The 15198-nt window shown below is 41.2% G+C and overlaps 1 protein-coding gene across 5 annotated transcripts in view; it reads right to left on the bottom strand.

The window, feature by feature from the left end:
• The window catches only part of BICD2 (BICD cargo adaptor 2), a 105190-nt gene that overhangs the window by 50249 nt on the left and 39743 nt on the right, over nucleotides 1-15198 (bottom strand). For all 5 annotated transcript variants that reach the window (XM_069769902.1, XM_069769901.1, XM_069769900.1 and 2 more), the window contains exon 2: nucleotides 3682-3894. In XM_069769902.1, the coding sequence (XP_069626003.1) occupies nucleotides 3682-3894 (213 nt within the window). The remainder of the gene's footprint in view (nucleotides 1-3681; nucleotides 3895-15198) is intronic.

Raw genomic sequence — 15198 nt, forward strand, 5'->3', positions numbered from 1 at the left:
GATCTGGGCATGATGTAGATGGTATAGAATAAGGGGTGGATAATGTCCTGGGTTCAGCTGGGATAGAGTTAATTTTTTACAGGAACCTGGGAGGTGGGGGGCATAGCCGGGGCAGCTGACCTGAACTGGCCAAGGAGCTATTCCATACCATGTGACATCATGCTCAGTATATAAAGGGGGAGCGGGCCGGGGGGTGGGCTCTTCTTTTCGGTGGGGGAAGTGGCAGAGCGTCGGGTCCCGGGTGGTGAGCAGTTGCACTGTGCATCACTCTTTTTGTATACATTTTCATTAGTACCGTTGTTGTTGTTGCAATTTCTTTGTGTTGTTCCAGTAAACTGCCTTTATCTCAACCCTCGAGGTTCCAGGTTTGTTTTTTTTTTTTCTCTCCTCCGTCTTCCCCCCATCCCACCGGAGGGGGGCGGGAGGAGTGAGCGAGCGGCCGTGTGGTCCTTTGTTACCGGCTGGGCTGAAACCACGACAGGTATAAACACTACTTAGCAACAACAGAAAACATCAGTGGGTTATCAACATTATTCTTGTACTGAATCCAAAACATAACACTGTACCAGCTACTAGGAAGAAAATTAACTCTATCCCAGCTGAAACCAGAACAGTTGATTTCCTGGATTGTTTGTTCTGGTGGTTTTGTTTTTTGTTTTTTTTTTTTTTTTTTTTTTTCTTTTAAACTTCCTTTTAGTTTTGACAGGACGAGCCCATGTGCCTGGCCAGAGGACACACAGTCAAGCATTTTCCACATCCTTCCTCTTATCTGGATCAAATCCAGAATGATTGCAATGGAAGTAAAAGTTTCCTGTTCCACCAGACATCTTGCAAGTCACTTCTCTCAATAGGCAATAATACAGGACTTCCAAAATACACACTATAAAGACTAGATCTGCCTACAAACATTCTCTACAACAAGATGGAGAAGAGCCACAGTACTTTTTCTTTCACTGGCAGTCAGAAAAAAATGAAGGAAGGAATTTCCACTATGTCTCTGTGGTATAAAACAGTAGATCATACTCCACCTTCATCCCCAACGCTTTCAGACTACAGCAGCATTCTTCAGCACTGAGTATCAACATAAAACTTGGGCTAGTATCAACATAAAACTTTCACCATGAGACAGGCCAAATTTAATCATGGCAACAGAGACTGGTGAAAACCACACTGCTCATCTTGCTCACTAGCTTACAATGGCTACAACACATTTTCCTTGATTTGCCTCACACAACATTTTCAAATTAAATTTGCTATTAGATCTACAAGTCATCACAGGAGGCCCGTGCTTATCCTCCTGTTTCCACCTACCTGGACAGCAATGGTGAAATAACAACTATTTGATGTTCTGCCACTTTCTGATGCGTTATACGAGAGAAAAGCCAAGTCCCTCAAGATGGTCATGTTGGACTTGGCTTTTTTGTGGGCCAGGAGAAGGCTGATACCTCTGTTCACACACCTTGCCTCACTGTTTCCTACCAGTAATTATAAGGCAATTCAAATCAAAACGCAATACACAAATAGGCATCTTCAGAGGAAAAGAATCCCAAGCTACACATGGTCAATTGGCTCAAATGTTTTCATTTTAACACTAAAGCTTTCATGCCATTTCTTTTTTTCCTCCTCACCTCTTCACCCCACCACAATTTACCAGCAGAAGAAACAGCTAGGCTAAAAAATGCCAAGGAAAGAATGCATGCACTGAGATGACACAAAGCGACAGGCAGAGAAACCCCTAGCTCCAAGATTCCAGTTATTTATCACATTAGGGTTTGATTTTTATTTTTAACTGAGTTCAGTTTCCATTCAAAGTTCAAAATCAGACACATCCAGTTAATTATTGTCAGCCTTTATTTCTAGTCAAGTAACTAAATGCATCTTCCCCTGTTCAGCAGAAGACAGCTTAAAAAAAAAAATCTTAAAAAAGAAGAAAATCTTCACAAGAAACGACATCACTCACTTCCCCTCTTCCTGCACTCTTCAGTTCTCACTGGGGTCCATCTCACACAAGGGTGCTGTGCAAAAGGGCGCATGGATGAGGTGGAAGGACAAAACACAAGAAAAAACTCACCCTAAAACCCTGCAAACTGACAGCTCATCTAAGGGTTGTATAAACCAAATGCAGCTCCAAGCAAAGGTGGCTGAAACATGGCAGTATCTAGAAGGAAAAACTGCCTTCCGCTGCTGTGACACAGGGAGCTGGATTGAAATCTGCCAATCAGCATGCTTTTGAGCCGCATTTGGAATCCGTTAGGAACACAATGCTGCCTCTAGGGTGCGGAGATTTTCTTTTAAGTTGTTCTTAAAGGTTAGGAAATAAAGAGTTGTGTGTGTGCTTGCAGGGACTGGTTCCTTGCCTAAGCAGAGCACGTGGCCTGATTCCAGCTCTGTTATGCCACAGAGGAAATTAAAGGAGAGCTTGACTGGCCTTTTTGATCACCTGTGACAGTTTGCCCCACAAATCTCCTTCTCTGTTACACCCCTAAGAGAGACACTGTTGAACCCCCACATCTCCACAGAAGCAACCCACATTTCCTCACTAATTTTACCACCAAATATTATCCACATATTTGTTACTATGTCCTAAAGAAATTAAATGAGACGCTTCTGATTTTCAGCTGTGGTCGTGTAGAATATGTTGAGTTTAAGACGTGGGCTCTTAGATAACCTTCTCTCCTGGCAGGAGAGGCCAGTCAAATACCTCAGGGTTAGATGAGACTAGTACCCAGCATTTCAAAGGAAGGTGCAGGAAAGCTCACGAGTAATAATTGCTGACTGTTTACCACATCCATCTGTGGTTTACAGTCTTTGTAACTTTTACCCAGTCTAACTTTAAGCAATGGTTTGAGCTCTCAAAACAATCTTTTCTGCATCAGTGCCACAGAGACTCCTGCTGAGCTACAGATTTCGTAAGTAATTAAACTTTTAAAGTCAATTTCTCAGTGATTACTTCCCCTCAGAAAAAGGCAGTTTCAATACTAAAACAATAAAAGGTCAAAGTACTTTGAGGTAGTAAGTTAAGCAACCTATGAAAAAGTAAAAGCCACTACTTTCATGAGAGAAAACACAAGACTATAAACTTTACTATTACTCCTTTTATGCAATTCAGTGTTTTGTTATGCTCCCACATCCTTAAAAATTAGGGTGGAAAAAGCGATAAAAGGGGGAGTTCTGCCCCAAATATTTTGCAGCAAGAAAATCTGTATTGGGTGTGAGGCAGAAAAAGTACATCCAAAGCATCTCTGTGCTTGGACTAAACAGATTCCTCTGTTTTTTAAGGCAGCAGTTCTCGGACTGAGGGAATTGATGTGCAGTACCCACAGCACCAGCATGACCCAGGCACGTAGTCACGTGTCTGTCCAATCACCTGGGACACAATACAGTGGTTACTGCAGAACTAGTAGGTATTTGGACAGAGTGAATTTTACTGGGTCAGAACCATTGTGGCCACAACAGGCTGGTTCAGTGGATGGAACCAGAAAGTTGTATTTACTGTACTGTTGAATTACAGCTTCAGCTGGATGTAACACTGCTGAAGTCCCAGAGAGACAGCCCAATTTAGCAGCTGCCACTATTAAGCAGATACCAATCAGCGCAAGAATATTCCTTATTTTGGTTACACAGAACAAGAAAACATAGCCACAATACAAGCTGTGGTGCGCACTGCGCACCTTCACTCACCTCTTTCAGTTCCTGTGCAACAGAATTAAGGCGTTCATTTTCAGACTGAGTGTTGGCAAGGACATTTCTGAGCTGCTTCAGTTCTGTCTGCAACTCCATAACCTTCTTCATGTAGTACTCTTCCTTGGTAGCCGATTCCTGAATCAAGGTCTCCTCTCTGCTCTCTCCATCTGCTGCTACTTTCTTGTGGTTGGTATGGGCCTGCCCAAAAGCCTAAGACAAACAGAAAACAAATCTTTTATTAGTAAACCCAGAATTTTGCATAAGTAACTTCCATTTTAAACAGTTGAAAATATTTACCCTCATATTTCTTTGATGGAAAACAATGTAAACTTTTCTTACACCCTCCTCTTCTGGGATCAGACCTTTAAATGCTATCAAGTGGCCAACACAGGGCTCTTGAAAGTAACACACAGCACCCAAACAGTGTTTTGCGATGCACAGGATACTTATGTAGAACCTCATACAAACCCTTGTGGGAGGGAACAACAATGTATTGACTTGAGTTTGCTGTTAAAAAAAGACTTTGCTTTTCAACAAGATGACTGCAAGATGACCAGACACTTCTGCATGGGCATATTCTCTATAGTTGGGTCAGACTCACTTCTGCAAAAACTGAATCACTGAAAACAGTATTAGCAGCCTGTTCCATTTCTTAGGCTGGGAACACACTTACTCTTCCTGATGCAGCTATACCAAAGAAATGTATCACCACCCTCAGCTGGTCATTGCTGGAGATGACTGCCCCCTCAAACCTGCTAACCCACTGCAGCCATAAGCAAGCAAGGTTAGCAGGGCTACTCTGTAACCAGGTTAAGCCAACGTGGGTCATTCTGGCTGAAGTAGGTCAGCAGACACTCACCCAACCAGCTCTGCTGCCTGCTCTCAGAGACGTCATCTCCAGCAGCGTGCCAGCAAAGAGACTTAGAGGCAGGTCACAGAGATCTAACCTCTTCAGCATAGCATGCCTCTGTTTAGACCTGACACTCATTTTTTACTTCCCCCCACTTCTTTTGGGGGGTTTTCATTTTGCTTGAAACTCTACCAGGTGATGCTCCTAGCAGCAGTGTTCTCCAACACACGAGCAAGCAGCCCATACAGACACCCCAGCTGCTGCATTTAAGAAACCCATCAGTGGCTTTCACTAATAGATGTTATAAAGCAGAGTTTAACATTCTAAGTAGGTGTATATTTGTAACACACTGCCTGGCAGATGGACCAAAGTCAATGAGATTAATGAATGCTATCTTTTAACGGCTGCATGTGCATGCACCACAATCCAACCCAAGATCTATTTAGAGCTTTCAGGTGCCATAGCATCTTTTGGGATGCCAGTATCCACACAGCAGGTTTTCATAGCCAACATTAATATCAGGCATTAAGCCAGGTCAAGGACAGATCAGCATCTCATAAAACTCCTTGTCTAGTCACGCATTACATTTTCAATTAATCATCTTTTGCTAGCTCTTGAGAAATACACTGTCAGTGCAGAAAAAAAAATCTGCCTTGAAGAGAAGCAGATTTCAGTATTTTGTTACTTCTGTACATTAGACCAGTCACATTAATAGTACAGTAATTACTGAATATACCAGCGCTGAAGCAGATGACTGAATGTGCTAACTCTGCCTACAGTTAAAGACACCCACATATTGCTCTCATCAGACTAAATGTTATTTCAGATAAGCAAGTTAGAGATAGAGGAGACAAAATATCCATTGATGAAATTCTAGCCAGATTCACTGAGATGACCCAAGGGAAATTAAAAAGCGTCAGATTTCAGACAGAAAGTAAAGCACCATCTGTGCAAGTCCTTGTCAAATGAGTTTCAACAAAGCAGCTTAAAAGCCTAATACCCAAGATCTCCATAATGTTAAAGGAATAACATAAAACATGCAAGCTTCTCAAATACACTATCTTTTTTTCCCATAAAGAATTATCATCCACCTTTTATAGACCTACATGTATTACAAATCTCTGACAGAGAAAGGGACTCTGGGCATCCATTTGCCCAGTGAAGTAGCACCATTTTCTTGGTAGCAGGATGCCAATGCAGAGCACATTGAAGCTCAGGATACTCAAAGCCACATCTGATCAGCCAGAGAGCAGAGTCCAAGCATGATTCAATCGAGGAACTCAGCAATACCGCTAAGGGAGAAATTTTTGAGAATAATGACTAATTTGCTTAAAACCTTTAATGCAGATGCTAGGCCTTGAGTTTCTTTAAGAACTGAGAAGAAAATGTCATCATTTTCCAAAAGCCACTATTGACAGGGAGTATTTGAACACAGAAACTGGCATAGCAGATGAGACTGGGCTTTTTTTAATCCAATATCCTTTCTTCTACAGAGGCTAATGCCAGACGCTTCAGAGAAAGGTGCAAGAAACCCCATTATCTCCTAGAGTTGGGGATTGCCTTAAGCCTTGAAGCAGAATGCTTAATGTAAATTTGGAAAAGCTATTATCATGTAAAATATCCCCTTATTTTTCATGGTTGTATGCATTTTTGGCCTCAAAATCCTACAGCAATAAATTCTGTATTTTAAATCATACTCTTACATGACAGTTTTTTGTCAGTTTACAAGTTTCCCACATTTTCATAAAAGAGAACATATTTTTCTGCAGAGACTTGAAGGTGTGTTGTTATTCCATGATCCCCTGTCAATCATTCATTGTTTTTAAAGACTTCTATCACACCCCTCTATTCCCTGGTGAAGGTGAGGTGAAGTTCAGTAAGTTATCACCACTTTTATGTTTGAGAGGTTTTTTCATGCCCTAAGACAGTCAGACTCCTTTTTTAGAAACTGCCTTTTATTATGGCTTGTCCCAAATGGCAAGACTAACCCACCAAACAGGAACCACAGATGTCAGCTAACATATACCAACTGTGGAAACAAGCTCATGGATCAGCCCTACCAAAGGATGCTGCTATTCTTTGTAAGCTGCAGTTATTTCTGCACAGCAAGGCTGTTATTTGCTCTCAACCAGCATGCTTGTAAACTTTCAGGAGAAACCCTACCATTAGCTTGATGGTATTACTGTCTGGGGTCAGGAAGCTGGGTACAGAACCATGAGTAAATGAACTCTGACCGCTACACAGAACACAAGGAACCTTCTTAACAGACATGCTCATCAGGACAGGCAGCCTGGAACAATTCCATCTGGGTGGATTTATAAGGGAACACTTAAAAAGCACCTCCAGTCTAACCAAGCTTCATTATCTCTCTTGTACAAACTTAGAAACGACCTCATACATTCATGTTACAAGACACTTCCATAATTGCAACGGCCTGCACAGAACAGGAAATTTAACTTTAACAAAATTGTGCAAAATTACAGGGCAATGCAATTATCTTCCATGGCTACAGCCCAGGCCTGTTTTAAATGAAGCTATTAAAAGGAAAACTGACGTTTTACTGATATGCATGAAACCCATAAACCTTCACATACCCAGAAATCCAGCATCTACCCATCCACTTTTGTTTTAACGTTATATAAAACACAGAAATAGAAGTCAAAATTACTCTGCTCTTCCTCCTCTTTTAAAACCTCTATTTATTATCTAAGGTACCAAAATAGGGAAGTAAACTGTTCACAGTTATATCAGAATGATACTCTTTGGATTATAATCTCTTCATGAAATAAATGAGTTTCTGACAACCCATTTGCACAGACCTTGCTGGACACAAGGGCTGCAAAGCATCACGTTCTGCTGAACAGCTGCCTCAAGGAATTACAAGACACTAATATTAGGCAACTATCAAAGAAGTTCCCTTCTTCCAGATTTCCAAAGGTCATGACAAAAGCAAAATCAAAGAGTTTATGAACCAAAATGCTATCTTGCCATTTGCCTAGCTAGATGCACTCTTTGGTACATCGGAAAACACTTAAAACTGCTGGACAAAGGTACGATTAGCTTCCATCTATCTCTTCAGAAAGCTGCATGAGAGACAGATCAAAAGCCCTCCTTTGATTTTAACACTGTCTGAAAATAAACAAAACCAACCTCCACCCCAAACACACACAGTCTCAAATTCTGTATAGCCATTTATTTCTGGACCAAATGAACATGAAACACTTCCCAGCCAGGATGCTCACAGTTATGTGGTGCGAGGGTAGCACACACCGCAAGGCAGCAAGGAGCACATGCTGACCCCTGAGAAATGCACCAAATTATTGGGATGCTAACTATTGGTTATTGCTAATAACCTGCTGCCGAAGCTGCTGCAAGCTGCTGACCAGCTGAAACCCTGAAAAGTTTTTTCTTGTCAAGCTGCCATCCCTACCAGCCATACCAGTACATGTGGTCCTTCAGCCCTCCTCCCCCAAATATGCTAAGGAATGCAGCCCAAAGGCTAATTATGGCACCCCTGAAGCCAATGGAAAGTTTACCATAATGAGCTGATGAAGTTTACCAAAATAAGTATCATCAACCAAAATGCTATTAAATCAACTTTCATGTTTGCAGCATTACTTACATCAGCAGACTCAAAGCAATTAGAAAATACATGCTGTCATATTCTTAAATAGCGCAGAAACTCTAATTGCTAAAAATCAAGGAGGTTTCTACAAATTTAATCTTCAACTGATTAGGTCTCAAATCTCAAGAATTCAAAACTCTCCACAGTAATTACGAATGGGAAAAGGAATTTGGACAGCAAACAGATGAGGCAGACTCATCCAATAACTGAGATGTTATATAAAATGGTCAAAACCAGCTCACTTCAAATGAAGCCCTGGATCAAACAGCATTTAAACTGGGTTTAAAGTATCAATTTCCAAAAGACAGACTCAGTAAAAGGTGAAGTTTCCTAAAGGTCCCTAAAGGTCTCCTGAGATCTGACACTAGTCCACATGCTGCACAGGGACTATTACAGGCTTTGGAGGCTGCCCCGTGCTGCCTCCCCGAGCACTCACTGCACTTCAGTCTGTACCTGTCTTCTTTCCTAGTTTGATGATTACACAGATTTGTCTGTGTATTTTGCAGGAGGAATCTGATCTCAATCATCTTATAGATGAGCAGACAGTTTTTGCATGAAACCCATCACACTGAAAGAGACTTTCATATAAAACTCCAAGCTTTCAGAAGAAAGTATTCCTGATTCCTTGAAGATGAGCATATTTGTTAAGGTATCAAGTACTTCTTAACAAGTGTTAAGATTTTAAACCTAACCTTTTTCAGAAAGTTTCGTCATGTGCAGATGTTCATTGATCACATGAAGTGGGAAGAATGTCAAACACACTTCTTGGAGAGTTTCAAATGCTGTGCTTCTCTCAGAATAGCTGCTGTGATATGGGAGATGCAAAAATTGATCTCAGTCATGCTCAGAAGCAAGACTCTAGGCCTTGTGGAAATTCAGAACAGTGTTGCTTTGTTTGCCTCTTTCTTTGATCTGTCACTCCGGACCTCTACTTAGCCAGAAGCAGGTCCTAGAAATAATGAAACTCACCCAATGTATGCTGGTTATGCTTCTGTATCTTCTGGGACTTCCTGAACTAGACTGCTGAAAACAAGAGGTTCATGGACTACCTGGAGCCTGGTCAGTTTAGCATAGCACAAAAGACTAGGATGCCACTATTAAAAAAAAAAACAAAAAAACCAAAAAAACCCGATGCTGGGAAGAGTTCTTTCTGAGCTAAAGCAAAACCAGTACAATCTCAAATCCTCTACCAACTTCTGCAAAGAGCTGGTGTCCCTAAAGGTCTGCTGAGATCTGACACTAGTCCACATGCTGCACAGGGACTATTACAGGCTTTGGAGGCTGCCCCGTGCTGCCTCCCCGAGCACTCACTGCACTTCAGTCTGTACCCGTCTTCTTTCCTAGCGCGCAAGTCAAGGCACAACACTGAACCAGAGCAAGAATGGAAAGGCAAAGAGAAAGCCTCAGAGCTACTTAAAGCAGATGCACCGACAAGGAGAGGGTCATATTCTCCGCCCCCCCCCCCGATATTACAGAGGAACAAACAGAAGAAATATGATCTCCCTCTTAGTCAAAATGATGGGAATGTTCCTGTGCCATGAAAGAACACACCCAAGAAAACAGAAAACAACAAAAATATTTCAGTGAAGGAGTTTCGTAACATAAATTGCTACAAATTCATTTGTCATCTAAAATTGAACATGTTCTCCATTTAAAGAACCAGGGGGGCAGTGAAAGACAACTGCTTATACATGATTTGAAGGATTAAGAAAAGAGGGAGAAAAACCTTGAAGGGGCTCAGGGCTCCACAATACAAATCAACTCCTGGACAAATGCAAAATTTGATTCCTTCAGGTTAAAAAAAAAAAGGCACTTCAGCTTATAACAAACATGAAAAACTTCAATATATATTTATATCTCTTTTGCACAAAAATGGGGTGTTTTTGCTGGTGTAATTCTTCAGCCTGAACACAAGCCAAAATTATTTTTTTAAAGAAAAATCTACCTTTTTTCCCCTTTGGTCAGCTTATCTCACATTCTTTGGTTGCTACAATGGAAGCAGTTGAGAATTAAGAAAAGAAAAACCCAACATAGAATATTCTAAAACATGCATCAGAATCAAGGTCAGATTTTCAAAGAGATGCGGGTACTCGATTAACCAGTTTATACATAGCCTAGAGCCAAGTACTGGGCATTGGTTATCATTCAGAGACAACCCCACTGAGCTTGCTAATGCACCTTCATACACAGGACAATAAAGGATCATTTCATCCTTTTTGAAACAAGCTGTCTGCTGTTTCATCACAACGCTGAAGTTAAGTACACAGCTTATTCTTTGAAAAAAATAAAACTCACATACTGATTGCTCACCCCAGTCGGTCATGAGTTACTAAATAGCCATCTCAGTAGCAGCAGGGGAAAAAAGCATTAAAACTATTAATGATTTTAATGTCTACTCTGTAATCGCTTAAAATTTGCATTTACATATACTCATGAAGTGAAAGCATTGCAAATTTGCATACAACCTTTTTAGTCTACAAAAGCGCTAACAAGGGTGTGTAAGAAACCCCACATATAACAGTAAATTCTTTCAACAGTTTTAAATGAATGCTAGCCAAGGATATTTTCACCCTCTAAGTGGCTTTAACACAGTGCTCAGGTTGCATCACCTGACTGAAAAAGAGCTTCTAGGAGAGAGCTGGCACGCCCCATGCATTGCCCCATCATCTCTTGGGTAGGTTAAGGCTGAAGCTTGCAAGACAAAGCTCTCTATTTTAATACACCCTCCTGTACAATATTCAGGGACGTTATTACACCTCTCTTCCTCAGCACGTCAAGAATGTCAAACCTTTCCTCAATAAACACAAGTTTTGAGTGTTTCTAAAATTTTTCCTCTCCATCTGCAGGTAGGGAGGAGGACCGATGCCTTGGTAAACAGGGACAGTAGCACATCCTTCAGCGAATGACACTTACGCTGCCAAATTTTCATACTGTGCACCAGTTCTGTTTCCTTTAAATGAAAACAGTTCAAGGGCAAAGAAAAAGGGGGATAAGGTAAAATTCAAGTAAATCATCAAATTTTTCCCTGCACACAGCTCCTGCTTGCTTGCAGTCCTTGGAACACAGATTTCTGAGCTGGTGAAAACAGACATTGAGCAGAGTCTAAACAATGGGGTTTGGTTTTTTGGTCTGGGGCGGGGCGGGGGTGTGTGTGTGTGTGTTCTGTTACAGTATTTACAAAATCTTTAGGTGCTCCACAATCACATACATGCGGTACTACTATATAGAGTGCATGTTCACTGTTGAGAAGCAAGTTATCTCAGATAGGAAAAAAAACCAACCCAATATCTAACCCAAAGCCTTCACATACTGATTAGGATCATGGACTTAGAAGGAGCCACACAAATGAAATCACCTGAAACTGCTGGGGACATCACAAACAACACTGTACCTTTAGGATTCATACCATTTTTCAAAATGTTGGGTAACTGGATGCCTTTGCTAATAATAAAAGTTCATAATTCCCTTCTTATATAATGCATGATCATAATGATGCCAGGCCCTGGCATCCCCCCACTGATGGGTAGGGTGCTACCTCCAGCAGTCCTGGTTTTTCAAAAAACCTTCATGGACATGCATTACAAACGGCATCCAGATTACAAACCACCGAGCACCTACAAGCTCCAGTTTGCTTTAGACATGACAAAACTCTAGTATTGCAGTTTTCGAGATTATATACTTTATAGAGGGGAAAATTAAGTCTTGGCCTTTTGAGAGCATAAAGCCAGAGATGCCCAACCTTCCTTTGTTCCCCAAACTGCTCCGTTTGAGCTGCCTTCTTTGTACTGTAGGTTATTTTGCTGTCTTGGGGGGTCAGATTGCTTTATTCGCATAAATATGGAGCTAGGAAAGCAGATATAGTTATATGCTCTCTGCTTATCACAGACTCCCAGCCAGCATTAATGTTTGGTATACAAGCTCTGAATAAGATCAACAGCATATAAAAATCATAAGTCTCTTGCAGACACTTCTTGCTATTGATACTGAATTTTGAGGATGCTTCTCTGCTTATTCCACAAGGCTGGTATGATAACAAAAAAGCAAAGCAACTTTAAAAAAAAAAAAAAGGGTCAAAGCTCAATTCTTCAATCCTGCCAGTTACCTGTAACTGAAAACGAATCAGGGAAATAGAACTATCACTGCAATGGAAAAGAAAAAGAAAGGCTAGCTTCAAGTGAATGTTTAACCACAAATCCTTCAAGTGAAGGAGACTCAAGATGTTAGTAATGTATTTGCAGTAAAGCAATTAACATTTTATATCCAGCTTGGAATTAAAGTTATGTGCATTTCTGGAGTGACTACAAAATATAAAGAATAAACCATAGTATATTGCTACAGGACATAGAAACAGATCACTGGGATGAAAATACCAGCAAGACATTGGCCACTTTTGCACATAAACCACAGTAACAACATGCAAGTGTAGAAGCAAAGGTCAAGACATTTTGGAAAAGTTGATAAAGTTCATGCATTGGGGCTTAAGATGGTCTCTAGTTACTAGGGATTGCTACCTTGTGCTGGTAGCGTAATTCTGCACCTTCCTAATGCCTTTTTCCAGATGCTGGTCTTCGGCAGAAACATGCTGGACTGAAGAGATGACACATCTGTTTCAATATGGCAATTTATTCGTACTCACCCCCTCCCACACTCAACAGCAACCTTGGCTTTTTTTGTCAGTGACGAGTTGTTCTTAAAATCTCATACCCAAGTGCCATGCAAAAAAACCCCAAACAAACCAACCAACCAGCTAAAAAACCCACACCAACCAAAAATAGGCACAAGAGAAGAAATGCTTTAATCAAGGCACCCATCCTGCAAACAGGCCCATGGTGACAACAGCCATGGAAGGGCATCATCTGCATGAGATGTCTCTTGGCTCAGTCCCCACCTCTCCCCAGCCTCTAGCCCCCCTGCCCCTTCCCCCTCACTTTATGATTTGGGGGGGGTTAATCTGTATAGGGCAGTTTTACCTTCAGAAGTGCAGACTGCAGCTTTTCTGGAGAGCTGTGTGTAAACCCAACTTGCAACTTGAGTTTAAATATGCCTCTCGATCTTACTCGGAAAAGCATTCCTCATCAGGACAGCTGGCCAGGTAACAGACAAGCTACAATAACCTTTGCAATCAGTTTTCAAATGGTACCATACAATGCTGGTATTCTCCTCCCCTTAAGTGAAAATCCCACGTTTTCATATTTTGCTCCTAGCAACTTCACTTCATTTTAATTATCAGTATGTCTCATCAACATTAAACTAATCAGGATATGTTAATATGCATCAGAAGATTAATTAGCATTAAAAGGCACTCAAATTTTTGTTCGTGTTTCTGCATTGTCAGTCTGAATTTAATTACAAAATTTTAGCACCAGTTCAGCTCCTAATTCTTTCTGCTTATCAGATTCAAAATAAAAGATGTTTTCTGTGGCTTCACCAAACATTGCACATTTTTCATAACAACAAATTCATTGTGACCATAAAGATCTAAAATAGTGATAGCAAAGTGCAAAAACACTGTCCTGAAGAGACTGATGCCTCTTTACAGGGAGCAAGGAATTTAATAAAAGCAGGTATATTCCTCTTGTACATTTCATTCATATATTTTCAGAGGTGGCCATTCATGCATTCTTCAGTTAATAGACCAGTGCTTTGACTAACAGTTTCTCAGGAAAGTCCTTAAATGAGCGCACTAGGCTTGTATCAGAAGCCTAAAGCTGCAGGGACACAAGCGTTTTCATGTGCTCCCATAAACATCATAATCCTTTGAGCATGACCTAATCCTGCATTCCCACTAATTCAGTCCCTCTCAGCCAGGGCTGACAGCAGCATCAGCATGACAGTGAGGATGGATGGAGGTGAACGAACCAGGGCCAGAAGATGCTCATCCCTCCTTCCAGCACTAGCCAGCTCAGCTGCCCTGCTGAGACCAAAGTCCTTAACGCCAGCAAGGCTACCAAACTCCTTCACATTTCTTGTGAATTGTTCCAATACCTTTAACTGGAGCCTTGCTTCATTTCACAGACCTCACTGCTGTTAAACCCTCACCAGCACTGGGGAAACTGAAGCCCCAACAGAACAGGCATTTTGTGCCATTATATCACTAGAAGAAAGTGCCCTACAGGAGTTGATGCTTTTAAGAAACTGAAATTCTAGAGGAAAAAAGAAAATAAAACCTCCCAAAACCAAACACAAGGTTTTGATACCACAATACAAGGTTCAGATGACTTCTGGGTCTTGTGTTGCATGAATTACTCCCATGCAGGCTCCTATTTGTTCTCCTCATTGACATAAGAGCAGCATGGCGGAGAAGTCAGCTGTACAGTCTCCCTGCCCCAAACCACCAGCCGTAGCAGACCAGATGGGATGCTCTGGCAATGCCAGAGAAGAACAAGCCAGGAGGGACAGGCTGGCAGCAGTATGGTCAACTTCCAGTGCTCCTTTGCTTCCATTCCAGCTGAACCAGTGTGATCATCAGACTTACACAAGATTTAACAAGGTTGCAGGTTCAGCATGAAGAAATGCAAATGCCTTATAAGGTTGTCACAATGTTCTCCCTCACAGATTAGAGGGACATTCCACAGATGATTTAGAGGGATTTTTATTTTTTTTAAATGGTAAAAACACACTGGAGCCTCTATTTAGAATATATTGCTTCAGTGCACTGCTGCTGGGTGAAAAGATTTTATTATGATAAAAGTCTAATTTAGCCTGTCAGCTTAGTTAGCTAGACACTTAAACTGTATTAACCTGCACAGTCGAGGGCTAAATGCAATTGTGCCTCAATCAATAGCTAAGCAGCAACTCTTCATATTGTTACAAGAGCTAGTGGCCAGATGTTGGCCATACTGGACACAGCTGGGAAGGGGCTGTAGCCTCCTCTCCTCCCTCAATAAATACACCTTTGATATGACCCACCAAAAAAAAAAAAAAACCAAACCAAAAAAAACCTGAGGGATAAAACACAGACTACATGAAGGCAGTGGAAATGGTTCAGAGCAATGCAGGAGATACTCCACTGAAAGTCACCAGCATTTTACTTTTTTTG

This window comes from Haliaeetus albicilla, chromosome 24 (assembly GCF_947461875.1).
Source record: "Haliaeetus albicilla chromosome 24, bHalAlb1.1, whole genome shotgun sequence".
Classification (NCBI taxonomy): Eukaryota; Metazoa; Chordata; class Aves; order Accipitriformes; family Accipitridae; genus Haliaeetus; species Haliaeetus albicilla.